The 13,948-nt window shown below is 41.1% G+C and overlaps 1 protein-coding gene across 10 annotated transcripts in view; it reads left to right on the top strand.

The window, feature by feature from the left end:
• Positions 1–13,948, top strand: part of THRB (thyroid hormone receptor beta) — a 161,301-nt gene that overhangs the window by 104,930 nt on the left and 42,423 nt on the right. For 8 of the 10 annotated variants that reach the window (XM_056335712.1, XM_056335702.1, XM_056335704.1 and 5 more), the window contains one exon: positions 4,673–4,737. In XM_056335712.1, the coding sequence (XP_056191687.1) occupies positions 4,731–4,737 (7 nt within the window). In that variant the 5' untranslated portion in view covers positions 4,673–4,730. Of the gene's footprint in view, positions 1–3,237; positions 3,259–3,433; positions 3,458–4,672; positions 4,738–13,948 lie in introns of those variants that run through there. The other 2 variants (XM_056335711.1, XM_056335710.1) reach the window with 2 other exon arrangements.

Below are 13,948 nucleotides of genomic sequence, written 5' to 3'. Positions count from 1 at the left end.
ACAGGAGGGACTCAGGTGGAAGATCCGGGTCTCCCGTAGCCCTCCCTCTGGCTTTTGAAAGGGGATGTCAAGGGACAGGCTGGTGAGGGGCAAGGAGCTGGGCGGCTCATCAGTGCTTCTGAAAGGTGCAAAATCCCCTTCCCCGCCTGCTGCTGCCTTCAGAAGAGGTGGGAAGCAGCAGCGCTGGTTCCCCCAAGCTGTGCCAGGGCTTGCCGGGCAGCCTGCAGTTCACCCTGCGGGCAGGGACCGGGATTCAAATGGCAAATTGCTGTGCCCCCCTGCCTAGGGCAGACTGGCAGCTGCCATTAAACCTGCAGCAACAGGGTAAGGTCAGAAACATCCTCATCCCCAGAGCAGCGCAACCCTTTATATAGCCATTGGTCATCCAGTGCGTTTGTATGGAGGAGGAGGCACTTGGTGAGAGTGGGAGAATGCTTAACCACACTCATTAATGTTAGTTGGTTAATTGCCTTTCATTATGGGAGAAGAAGTTTTGCACTAATTGGTGGTACAGCTTGACAGCATTTCTAGATTGGAGACCAAAGCCTGAGAATTAGTTCCAAATAGCACCTTTTCAGGCCAGAGGAGATGAAGATCCCAAAGATGTATTTTTTTTTTTTAATTTGGGGCAAAATAGGGATATTCTTTTCCTGATGCAGGGCTGTAGATCTGAAATGTAACTTGGTATCAGAATGGAATCAACATTTTGCTACTTTTATTTGAGGTATCCGATACAAATGTGAGCACTACCTTGTTAAAGAAAAGCAAGAAAAAAAAGTAGGATTGAACTCTGGTGATGGAGAAAGATCACACTACCTGCTCCGCGGCCTCGGCTCTCTTGTGGGGAGATCATGTAGGATGTGAGATAGCAACCTCTGAAGTTAGTGCTGCGTGCTCAGGGCTTGTGACTCACAGCCATGAGACCTTGGGTAGCTTTGTGGGCAAAGAGTGCTTGACACACAAAAAATAATCTAATGAAGCCTGCTCTCTGTGATGTTAGCAAAGCTTACCCGTAAAAATTGTGTCACTTCTGGCAAGAAAGAAACTTACTCTGCAAGGTCCATGAAGACTCCCAGACATTATTGGCCTGATGTGGTGGAGCCTCGCCTGTGACTCACGCGCGCTCTTCCCATTTGTGTCTGTTCACGTTGTAGACTGAAGAAGAACCTGATTTCCTCCAACGTCTTCCACATATGTGCCTTCAAGAGAAATTTGCTGTAATTAATGTAGACACCAGTTACTCTGCTTGCTCATTTAAAGTAGCAACCGTGCTGGGCTTTCAGAAGATGGTCAAGGTTTTGGGTGCCAGAACAGATAAATAGTTCTGTACCTCCACAGTGTTTCTGTCCATGCGCATCATTCCTTAGAAGGAAAAAGCAGAAAATTACTTCTGGCATATAAAGTGTGGGATAAAGGCCATTCTCTTAGAGAACATTTAAGATTATTAAAATCACCGTCAGGTACAAAGCAGGTGTTACAAATGAGCTTGTTTACTGTGGTTCTTTCGGTGGTTGCTAAATCTGCCTGGTGGAGGTGCTAGGTAGGTGGGATGCTGTGCATTCACAGCACCACCAAGACCTGCTCCGAGAAACTTAATGTCTGGGAGGGTGCGAGGAGAAGAGGATGTACTCTCTCCATTTTAAACTGTGGGACACAGGAGGACTGTGCCAAAGCCAGATACGTTAGTGTAATCCTTTAAACAAAAGACTATCTTTTCCTGCAGTCATTTCATAATTAGTTTTTTTACACAAGTGACAGCTGCCTTCATGCCAAGTCCTGCTCTCATCAGGGAAAATGGCAAAACTCCCAGGATAGCTAGAATATTTTTTTTATACATAATTCATTGAATAACTTTGTATTTCTCCTCCCCCCACCCCTTTTTTTAATAGATCGGTGCAAACCCAGTAATTTTAGGGTTAGTAACTAATTATTTACAGGATGAGCAGCATTTTTATTTAAAATGCTCAATTGTTTACTGCAAAAGCACTTGTGTGTCACTGAGTCACCAAACCACAATGAAATTCTGGGAAATGGCTCATTGTTGAGGTTCACGGGGTCCCATGACATGGGGTGTGTGTGTGTGTGTGTGTGTGTGTATGTGTGTCAGAGTCTGATTCTAATTGGGAGGCCCGATCTAAATTTGTATCCTCTTTAATCTTCTGATTGACAGACTGTGAAGGATTTTGAAGTTCCACAAGATGTCAGCAGCAAAAGAAAGATCTTGTGTTGTTGCCTCTGGTCGTGTTGTTTGTACATGGCAAATACCAAGCGGAGTATTTGCTTTTCCCTGAAGAGTTTAAGGAGATACTGTCTTTTCTGAGAAAAGCCCAGGCAGTCTCGGGTGGTTTCCTCGGGAGAAAAGACAAAGAGATAAAAATACGTTGTAACATGTGTGCTGGAGGATATTTTACCAGTCCCTGCTGTAAAACTTTTGGTAGGTTTTACCATGCGCTTGCTTTACAAATACAGTCAACATTATGGGCTGAGGTTCCCCCCGCCCCCCCCCCCCCCCCGACCCGCCTTTTTTTTTCTCTTGGGTTTGCTTTGTTTGTTTGTTTGTGGGCGTTGTTTTTCTTTGTGGAGTGTTGGTGTTATTTTGTTGAATCCTGAAGCAATTTGAATCTTGGAGGAGCAATTAATTTAGTTTGAAGATTTCCCAGATATGCCCGGCTAATGTAATGAGGCATAAAGCGATGAAAAAGACAGGGAGCACATTACGGAGGAGATAATAGAGCTGTTAATTGAGAGGGTCGGGGTTTGGGTGGGAAGCGCCCGCCGCAGCGCTGCGGTGCCCCGCCGCTGCGGGCTCCCCCGCTCCCCTCCGGGCTGCTCCCGCGCCGCCGCCAGGGGGCGCCACCGCACCGCATGGCACCGCACTGCGCGGCGGCGGGGCCGGCCGGGGCGGGCGGGGCCGGGGGCTGTGCGTGAGAAAAGCCGCGCAGCGGGGCAGCACCGCGCCCGCGGGCCGCTCCGGGAGGGCTGGCTGCGGTTCTCCGCTGCGGCCCTCCGCTGCGGCCCCTGGGTTGGGGGAAGGCCCTGGCTCCCGCCCCGTCTGGAGTAGCGGGACGCCGAGGGGCGCCTGGGGCGAGGGGCCGGGGCGGTGCGGGGGCTGCAGGGCGCGGCGGGGCGCCCGGCCGCCATCTTGTGGAGCCTGCGGAGGGGCCGAGCTGCCGGCAGCCTTCGGCCCGGGCGGGGGGGCGGGGGCTGATGGGCTGAGGTGGAACTGCGAGGCAGCGTCCCAGATGCATTAATTACACGGTACATGCGATTGCTGCAATTCACCTGCTTTCTCATTCTAGCGTTGTAGTCTGTGACTAAATAGAGCAGCTGTCCTTTCAGCCTGCTGTTCGTGGAGGGTGTTTACTTCAAGGACAAGGAAGGGAAGCGCTCCCCGTGTGAGGGGAAATACTGACAGGGCTGTGGTGCTGCATGGATGGCGAGAGATAAAGATCAAAAGGTTGTTAACGTGTACCAAAGGACAGTTTCTTAACGTAAAATGTCGATCAGGGCGATCGAAGAGAGGTTCTGCTTCCCCTGTGCAATGTCACTTGCGTGCAGACGTTAGAAGATACGTGTTTCCTGACAAGCAAGCGAGCGTGACTGATCCCAGGCTAGTTTTCCACTGGCATTAGTGGGGTCAGTTGTAGGCCCGGGATTTCTTATTTAAAAATTCTAATGAGATCTTGTCTCTATTCTGGAGTAATGCCTTTAGGATTGTCTCCACTCGGATTGGATTGTTGGCGCTTAAACCAGGGAGCGAGCTGGGATCATCCAGCGGCACACTGTGTTGTGGGCTGGGGTGGCTGAAGGAGGGAGTGCTGCCTGCGATGCCTCTGTTTGAAAAACATGGCTAGTATGAGTACAGATACTGCAGAGAAGTACGATGCTGTGACTGGTATCGGTGACTTTCTGTCCTGACACAAAATTAATGTGCAGGCCTTCAGACTTTGCTGCCAGACAGAAAAGGAGCGTGTATGTATGGACATATGAATGGGGGAGGCAAGCTAAATACTAATACCATGACTTCAGGATGCCAAATACAGTTCCTTACAGCTGCAATTATCTCCTTAATAAAATCAAAGATGCCATTGTTCAGAAGTAATAAGCACATATGAATTACTTTTCTGCCAAATAAGTAAAATTACTATTTACATCTCAAAACTTGTAGAAGTTGATAGACTTCAGGTTTTCAAATGATTGAGGAAGAATCAGTGTACCTGTAGACAGCGAATTTCTAATCTGAGTCCTCTATTCTTACTGATATACCAATGGGAGTATATCATTAGAAACTCTAAAATAAAAAAATCAGCTCCTAAAGTTACTCATTGGACCTAAAGGAACTTCTGCAAAAAAAGTGAGGTGAGGCAAAGTGTTCCATGAAGTGGGCAGATGCATTTCTTTTCTACGTCAGTAGCCACCAGCTTTTTGACCTTACTTCCAAATCCCTGTTACCCACAACTCTTCCAGTCCACCAGGTTTTGGACCTGACTTGCACTTATCGCCTCATGCAGTTAAGCAAGGTGCATTGAATTTAATTTGTTAAGCCATCAAATGTGGACCGTGGTATTCAAGATCCAAAATGTTCCATCCTGTTTAAATGTTAATAGTATTCTGCAGATTTGCATTTATGGATGTATTACATGAGATTTTTTTTTCCTTTTTTTTTTGGCAGGTGACATCGGTGACGGAAGAAGAACGAGAATGATTACATATCCATAACTCCCAGCAGTATGTCAGGTAATTGTATTTTGTAAAAGCATCTACGCAGTATTTCTTGCTTTGCTGGAATTATTATTAAATGTTTACTGCAAAATACTGCTCTAACAAATTCTGAATGCATTGGTGCTGGGAATTTAAATTTTTCCTCTACCCAGAGCATGGAGATGTGAGGCACGTAGTAATCTTCCCAACATTTTTCTGCTGAAACTCTTCTCGGTTTTCCTTCAGAAACAAAGTTGTGTTTTGTTTCTAACGCACATTCCAACTTCAGGTTTTTGGCTGAAACTGCCAGTACAGTGACAGTTTCTGCTGAGTACCTTGGCCTAAGTTATTTTGTAACGTGGACATATCCCCTGAAGTTCAAAGTGAGACAGTCAAACTCATTTTACATAGATTACCAAATACTCTTCAGACATAATAATTGACTAGGTCTGCAGGTGGGCTGAAGACACAGAGTTGAAATGACCATTAACCATTTTAAGTCTGCTTAACCATCTTAATGCTGCCAGCTGCAAAGCATTTGAAGGCTGTACATAAACTGTGTCAAAACCCCCATATATTCTAATCCCAGAACAAAATGTGTAAAAAGGTGTACTTATTAGAAAGCCAGAAAATTTCAGACTTCCAGATTTTTTTTCAGTATTCATCAAATCGCTTAAGAAAAGAAAATATTCTGCTGATACTGTTTGTCAATGTATATTTCAAGAGCCAAATGCCATAAATGGGACTTTAAAAGCCTGTTTGTAAAATACAGCGTGTGCTATATAGGGAAAATTGTGACAAACGAGACTGATTCCTGGTGTTATGCTCAAGGGATAGTTTATTTTTACTGACTGGGCAGATCAAATATCCTTTCCTTTTTCCCTGCAAGGCTCCCATCCTTTTGTATTGGCCAGCAAGGGGTAACAGTTGCATTCACCAGCAAAGCTGGTCTTTTAAGTTTAGGGTCCTAGATATGAGGTAGAAAGTAAAACTCATGGGGAGAAACGGAGTATAATTTAAATGCATGCTTTCAGAGTAAAATGTATTATTTGATAATATGTAAAGATGTGTCACCTGACTTCTGTTTTTATGGTTTCTTTGCTGTCCATTGAAGCTGAGGTTAGGCACAAGATGAATGTAAGATGGAGGCAGAGGGCACTGAGGATTTTCATGGAATGAGGTGAAATACCTGACCCTTGGTTGGTGTGTTGGGCTCTGAATTAGCATCACTGCCACATGAGGGTTGGGAAGGAGTTAGTAGCCTTAGGCTGCACTGGCAGGGCCACTAGAGTGTTTTTGCATTGTTCTGCAGGCATTCTAATTTCATTTAGCAAATACCTGGTTTGGAAGAATTCAGAGCACTGACATGTAACTCAGTCCCTCCAGCTCTCTGTTGTGCTCTCTTCTGTCTCATGTTAAATTTCGTTCTTCGACCTTTTGCTACAGGGCTTGATTTTGCTGTGGTTTTGGAGGGAGCAATTAGTAGCTTGTGCTATGTGATGGCAAGAGATGGGGAAGGAAATGCAGTACAGGCGCTTTATCCCCACCTTACCTGTTTGGAGTGTAGCTTCCTATGGAGGAGAGTTTTAAGGAGGATTCCCTTTAGCAATCTAACCAGACCTGTCTCCCTGGACTTCCCTCTGGCAGGGAAGCTCTGCTAAGCTTGGTGAAACACAAAGCCTAATTGGGAGGACCTACATTTTCTGCATATTTTTTTTTTTTCCAAACAAATGGGCAGAACAAATGTGTGCAAAGAAAATAATTGCCAGATGAAAAAAAAGGTTCAGTGCAGAAGACGACTGTTGGTACAGCTGTAGATGCCCAGCACTTTTCATTATAAGCAGTTCATATTTTCTGTTTCTCATTATTGGAATGAAATTCCCTACATGAGTGTGAATGTGAAAAGAAGCATGGATGAAATAAAAATCTTTCAAACTCTATAAAAATGGCATAAATGCCACAATCCAGAGCCAGACAGGACTCCTTTCTTAATGAATGGAAATGAAAGGTTAGATTCTGTTACTGAGTCATTGGAATATGAGAGCAGAATCTAATCCAAAACCAAACCAGTTGCCTAAAATAATAGGCTGTAGTATTCTGATTTTTTGATAATTTCTCTGCCCAAATGTTACATTTTTGCTGCAGGAAGAATTTTCCTCCTCTAGGTACTGCCCAAAAGCCTCCAGTTTGTGCATCTAGAGGAACTTTTCTGACGGAAGACTGTAGAATTTGGCCTACATTTTGCAACTGCCATAGGAAAAATATTTTGAATATTTTGACATCTCAGCTTTAAAAAGAAGTACCGGTGTGGCAGTTGTGCTGCAATTGTATGTGCTTACACTCTTAATAGAGAATTCAAGTTTTCCAAAATTATTTTGGGAACTTCAAAGTTGTGGGTAACATGGAAGGATTTCAGAAGTGTAGAAGCCCTTGCTTAAAAGCAAATAAAATGAAAAATAAAAAGCAAAAGGAATGCACCAGGTGCAATCTTTGCATGCGAAAAGATAAACTGAAAGACAAATGTTGAGTTAATGAGGTCCAAACTACACTTCCTTTTTCTTAGAATGCAGTCAAAATAGAGTTCACACAGCAATACAGGTGGAGTTAATGAACACCTAATATTGGGTACTTGATGACGTTAGAAGCTGACATGTGAAAAGCTGGACCTACAGGTTTTGTAAACAGTGTGTTTGTCAGTGTACTTTTGCAACTTTACCAGTTGTAAGTGTCACAACTTGCTTAACCAGTTTTATGTACATGTAACTCAGATGATAACCAAACACTGAGAGAAAAGGATACTTCTGGACAGAGAAAGCTGGACATACCTCTTGCAGTTGAGTACTGAGTATATGCATTCTGTGCTCATAACTGAAGCTTAGTACATGGCTAAAGTAAATAGTTTTCAGATGAGTGATCACACACATAAATGTAACAAAGCAAATCTGAAAGTTTACCTTTCCTGTTTTGAAACCTTATTTTTTTAAACACTCGTCTTTTATGATAAATGCTGCAGCAGATCTGATGCTTTTTAAGAACAATATTAAAAATGCATTTAGGAAATGTAAGTACAATACGTTTGGGGGTTGTTTTAAGTAGAAGTAAGTGGAAAATGACTGATTGGCCATTCCCCCCATCGTTCAGCAGCAGTTTTACAGTTGACACCAGCAATTAACTGTCCACAGAGTAATACTGGGGAAAAAAATCATAAGCATTTTAAAAATTAGTACCATCTCAGCAATAACTACAAGTTTTGCCATACATTTACAATAAAATAGAAAAAGAAGTTGGAAAGTATTATTTTCTCATTGAGAAGAGATAGTACTTTCAAATAAGTAAGTATCTAACATAGTTCATTAAAAATTTTTGGCTGTTTAAAAACTGTAGTGAGGCTTCTGGCTTTAGCACCACTATTCACTGGCAATAATCTATCACTGAATTCTTCTTTCTGTACATTTTCTCCCAAAATTCAGGAGAAGCCCCGAGAAAGACCTTTATCTTACTTCATTTACCAGAGTGAGAACTGAAGAAGGAATTCACAAATGGGTTCTAAAAACCAGAAAGTAGTATTTGTCAAGTACAGTAAATCTCATTAATTTCACCTTCGTGGCAGATGAAGACTGAATGTAAATAATGTAATAACGGTGTCAGTGAACTCTGCAGCAGCTCTTTCACTGACTTCAGGAAGGGCAGGATTTTACTCTGCTTTAACTTGGAGTTTCATAATTGACTCAGACTTTGTGCTTCTACTCTCCAATATTCACACGGTTCTATTTGATAATGACTGTAAAGTTAGATAAAGGTAGGAATTACAATAAAATTAAGTGCTTACATTAGGGAATATAATTTAAATGTCATAAATGCATATTTTCAGTAAGTAGCATTTAATATGCAGCATTTCTTGTAACAGGTCACTCCTTTGGAGAATAAAATTAATCCTTCTTTGTGCAACAAATCCATTTGAAACCCAGTGTCTCCAAGGGTGTTGCATGTACTTTACAAGAACTGAGAAAAGTAATAGGATAGGAAAGGTACCACCTTTTCTTCATTAGTCTTTTTCACTGTAACACTCATTACCCTGTAAACTTGCCATTAATTCAATTGGAAAATAGTTTGTTGTGTAGCATCCGTTGAGAAATTATTTCTCCTGAATTTCTATAATGATTTTCCTAGGATAATTTAATTTGACATACACCACTGTCTGCCACTTCTTGTCTGCCAGACCATGATAAAATCCAACTGACTCAAGTGTATTATTTCTTCTAAGTAATGGACACTTTAGAAGGACAGTAAATACTTTAATATAAGGTTTTGTTACGCCAGGATTCAGCAGCTTTGTAATGAGCTTTTGGGGATTTTCAAAAGGTTAACAAGATTTATATTGTGGGATGTTTTTGCATGAAGCTATGAATCACTCCATGATGGCTCTTATTACTTAGAAGCGTATTTTTGAATATGCAGTTAAAAATATCACACTTGGTAAGTTCTAGGTTACAGACATTCTGGTTTAATTTTAACTTTTTTGTTTTAAACTTTAATGTTTTTAAAAGTGCTTTCAAAAATACAAAAATTTCAAAAGGCAAGTAGTCTGTATAACATTTTGTAATGTTCCAATTTTTTATGCAATTCTTTAGTAATGTGATGGGGGTTTCTTTCCCATCACGAGGGGGGGAAAGGCACTCTAAAGAGGGGGGTTTTTCTTTAGGAGAAACATGTTTATATGTCTGTGTTTCTAAAGGTGTTTAAGTTTGGTATTTACAACTCAATGGATACCTGCTACGTTTTCGAGATAAGATACACATGTGTTTCAGAAAATTTGGATCTAGTTAGATTTCACAAAGAACAGAGGAAAAAAAACCATGTATTTTTCTAGCTTTGCAACATCTGCTAGCCATTTTCTTAAGTATGTTTCATTATGTTAGTGCTGATGTTTTTTTCCTTTTAATAGTCCATCAGTATACTTAGTCCCTTTCTAAAGTAATTGTATTTAAACTAGAGGTGCTTCTTTTTGATAATCTTCTTTCTGAAATCTATTTCTGATGGGAGCAGACTGTTGTGTTTGAAATTTTCAGTATCATTCTTGGACTGTAACACTGTGTTTCACTGCTGCCGTCAGTTAGGAGTACATAGTGCTGTCAATATAAAACATACTTGTTGATTTCACAGGCAGACACTTTTTAAAGTATTTAATTAAAAAACCCAAAAGGTCCTTATGCTTTTTTCTAAGTCTTCTCCATTAGCTTATAAAATAAAACACTTCCCTTTGTTGTGCTTGCCACAGGAGTTGCAGCTTGCCGTTTTATGGCCTTCATAAGCCTGACCACAGACTGCTGTTCAGTTTTTCTGATGATTGCATGTCAGAGCAATGAACTTACAGTACTTGTCCTTGATATACAGTCCTATAGGTAGAGAGGACTGTAATTATTTTGTGCCAAATATAAAGCTGCCAATGAAATGTAGGAAAGTTACTGTCCAATCAGGCATTTTCCAGTTATTTCCATATAAACAAAGTACCTTTTACATTCCCTAAATGCATTTCTGATGATGTTCTTTAAAAGCATCAGATTTGCTGCAGTGCTTATCATAAAGGAAGGTAGATGTTTAAGGAAATGCTTAAAGGTTGCCAAACATGAAGGCCAGGCTTTTAGATCTGCTTTGTTATGTATGTGATCACATGTCGAAAACTGTTTAGACCTGCACCAAGCTTCAGCTTATTTCAAGTTTTGAAGAATTCTCTCCTCACTTCTCAGTTTTTCTTTCTGAAGAAGTCTTTGACTGCATTATTTGGGCAAGTATTGTTTTTTGTCTTTCACAAATAACATATTTGTCAAGACTGATAGTTCTAGTACCTCTTTTTTTACCTGACCATTGCTCAAACCTCAGTTCTTGGACAGGAGGTGTTATTTCAAGACACTGGGTATCTCTTAAGCAATTCTAGAATTAAAATAGCTTGAACTGTTTCATCACCTTGAGAAAAAAAAAAAAAAAGCTTCCATTATGTGCACATATCCCCAGGATTTGCTATTAGTAAACAGTGTCCAAACAGATTGTCCATTCCTCAGTGGGGAAGGGTGGAAGGTCTAATGTGGGCTTGAGGAGAGACCATGTGAAGTTGATTTGAAATCTCATGGCAAGAGCAGTACTCAGAATTGGGATTTTACAAAATGGTGGTAGTGATTTGTAGAAGTGATTTGAGTGATTTCCCAAATGGCTTCATTGTAATTTACGCATGTCTAAAGGTCTGTTTTATGGTATTTTGATCCATAATCTGGAAATGTTGTTTTGGCTTCTCCTATTTTAGTAGGTTCCCAGGCATAAATCACCTAACATGATATGGAGAGAGTAAAAATCCATTAACATTCCCATATTCACACAAGCAATAGTCTGCAAAATGAGTCCGGGACAGGTGGATTGCTGTCAGTTGGGCATCAAATTGATATTGTTTAAAAAAAACAGAGGGAGGTGGTTCTACACATGAGAGACAGACAGATACTGGAACTCCTTGCCAAAGGGTGTTGTGACTGCAAGAAGTGTATGCAAGAGGAGACTGGGCTTCACTTCAACGAGAGATCCCTTGGGTATTACTGCAGTTTAGGTAGGCTCCAGGGACTCAGGCAATCCCTTGGGCTGACAAGTAGCTAACGATTGGGAGGCTATTGGTGGGAACTCTCGTGTGCTTGCTTTGTTCTTACTGTTGCCTGGGTATCTGTTTATGGCTTCTGTTGGAGAACAGTAACCAGGTGAGCCATGTGGTTTAAACAGAGCTGCCATGCTCAGGTGTACCTTGTTCTCAGGAAAACCCCCTCCCCCATGTTGTACAGAGCTATGAGAGGGTCAAATGTATTTAGCATCTGTGTGGCTGTATTTGTTAACATCACCTTTCGAGTTCCGTTGGGTATCCCAGCATCTTCCTGCTTTTTCCGATATAGCTTTGGTCATTCATTTCTTTCAGTATTTTTGTTGCATCTGTAGCTGTCAGAAGATCCCATGTTTGAGTACACAGCTCTTATTCATTCCTTTAAGGAGGGGGTTTCAGATAGCTCTGTACATACCAAAACCCTGAACCATTTGCTTCTCTGTGCTCAGAACCTGCCTCTGGTTAACTTACAGATGAGCTGTCACATTCTTCTGGATATTCTTTTCCTCTGATTAATTTTTTCTTATGTTTAGTAATTTGAGCATAATGTCAAGCCCAGGTTCTTGATGAGATAAGTATATGTCTAGTATTACTTTAATAGTTAATAGAAATTCAGTGTGGTTTAAAAAAGTGATTACACTGGTTCATGCTGAAGACCTCATTAAGGTATCTGTCAGCAAGAGCAAGGATAAAGCTATTACACTGTATATTACAAGTTTCTTAATGTTACCTTTTCTTACACATTAAAAGCTCTTAACAAAGTTTATTGCAAGATCTGCACACTCTTCTTTTATGATGATGTAATCTTTGAAAGATTGAAAATATTGAAATCTAATTTATAGTGGAAGCCATATTCTAAAATGTACTATTTAAATATTTTATAATACTGCCACTGCTGAAGTGAGTAACAGTGCAAAAGTCCTGGCTTTGTTTACTTCCACAAGCATACTCATACACACGTTTCTGAAATACTGGAAACCAGCCAGTAGTTTCAGTAAGACATCACTGGTTCCAGAGTCCCTCTCTCTCATTGTAACGTTTTTTCTTATAGTCAGTCATTTTTACATTTTAAAATTTAGGAAAGAAATCACATGTTTTCAAAGGTTTTATTTAGCACATTATATGAAGGCAGGGTTTGCATATTTATAAGGAAGAATCTGGCTAGTCTGTATTAGCTGTGTTCTACCCTTCTGCTGATTCAAGGATCACACATACCTAGTTTAAAGGTTGAGACACTCAGTTGTGAATGTTTCCCTGTTTGATAAGGAAGAATAAGGAGAAAATGCTACAGTGTTATTTGGGAGAAAAGGGGAGGAAAGGAGAGGAGAAGCAAAATAATGGAAAGAAAATAAAATGCTGTGAAGAGACTTCAACAATAATGAGAATAAACTAAACCTTAGCCTTGTCTGGCAGAGATAATTTTATTACTTCCAGCACAAACGTGCATGAAAACTTCACATGCTTTTACTTACAGTTACTTTGCGTGCTTTAGAATGTTTGTACAAAACATGAATCGAGTTTTAATTTTGCTGGGGAGATGTCCTTTAATTGTAGCTTGCTTGCTTTTTTCCTTAAGTCGTTAAGTAAAAATCATCTAGTGATACTGGACGGGGTCCACACAAAACTAGGCTGCTTGATCAACCTACTATGCACCCCTCAGTCTTAATCCTGATTACATTTGCCTTAGTTGATCTCTCTGAAGCCAGCCCACTTCAATGTCCTTAGATGCTTGCATACTTCAATGTCTTAAAAAAAAAAACAACAAAAAACCAACAAACCAGGAGTAAAGTGCTGTTGCCCTTGCTGCTCTGTTTTCAGTAAACTCGAGGAGGCAAAACTTTACCTAAGAATCACTTTTGTCAATTTTTTGTTTTACAATGAAGTAACTTTAATGACAGTTCAGAGACTGCTAATGTATTTACCTACTGCTACTATTTTGATTAGCTGCAAGCTGAAATTCTTACAGACTGAGAGCAATTTTGGAATGCAAAGTAACTCTTTGTTGTGAGAGGAAGAATCTTTGTAACTGTAAAAACAGCAATAATCTGGCATCCCAGAACCTGTTGATTTACCGTTTGCCTCAAAACTGGTAGCCTGTTGCTGAGGGTGAAAAAGAAAGGTTTGCAACTCCCCAAAATGTGTGAGCAATGTAGCCTCTGAGGAGCGGGGACTGCCTGTGTGGTCACACAGCAGCTTTCATCGCCAATGGATCTAGCTGTCGGCTGGAGCTACTGCAGTATGGAGCAGTAGTGGTATTACTGGGAATACAAATGCCAGCCTTGAGTGTAACAGGGAAGATCCTGAGCTGGGAAAAACAGGTGTAGCTGTCAGGGCACAGGAGGGAGGATGTAATGCGCTGCCTCTAGGGGTTGTTGTGGTGGGCACAGGGAACAGGCACACTTTTCGGTGTGCTTTTTGGTCCTGTGCTGGGCACTGTGAGTTTTTATCAAAAGTTCAGGATAGGTGCACAGCTCATTCCAGCAAGAATGCTGTCCTCCTGGCTGGCTGGCTGCCACCTCCATATTTCTGGAAGTAACAAGTTAATGGCTCCCTTCTCTTGAGAAGTACTAAAGAAGGGAGAGGCTTTTTGTATCTCTTCCTTTACCACTATTG

The sequence above is a fragment of the Falco biarmicus genome, chromosome 4 (genome assembly GCF_023638135.1).
Source record: "Falco biarmicus isolate bFalBia1 chromosome 4, bFalBia1.pri, whole genome shotgun sequence".
Lineage (NCBI taxonomy): Eukaryota > Metazoa > Chordata > Aves > Falconiformes > Falconidae > Falco > Falco biarmicus.
This window is presented reverse-complemented; position numbering and strand designations above follow the sequence as displayed.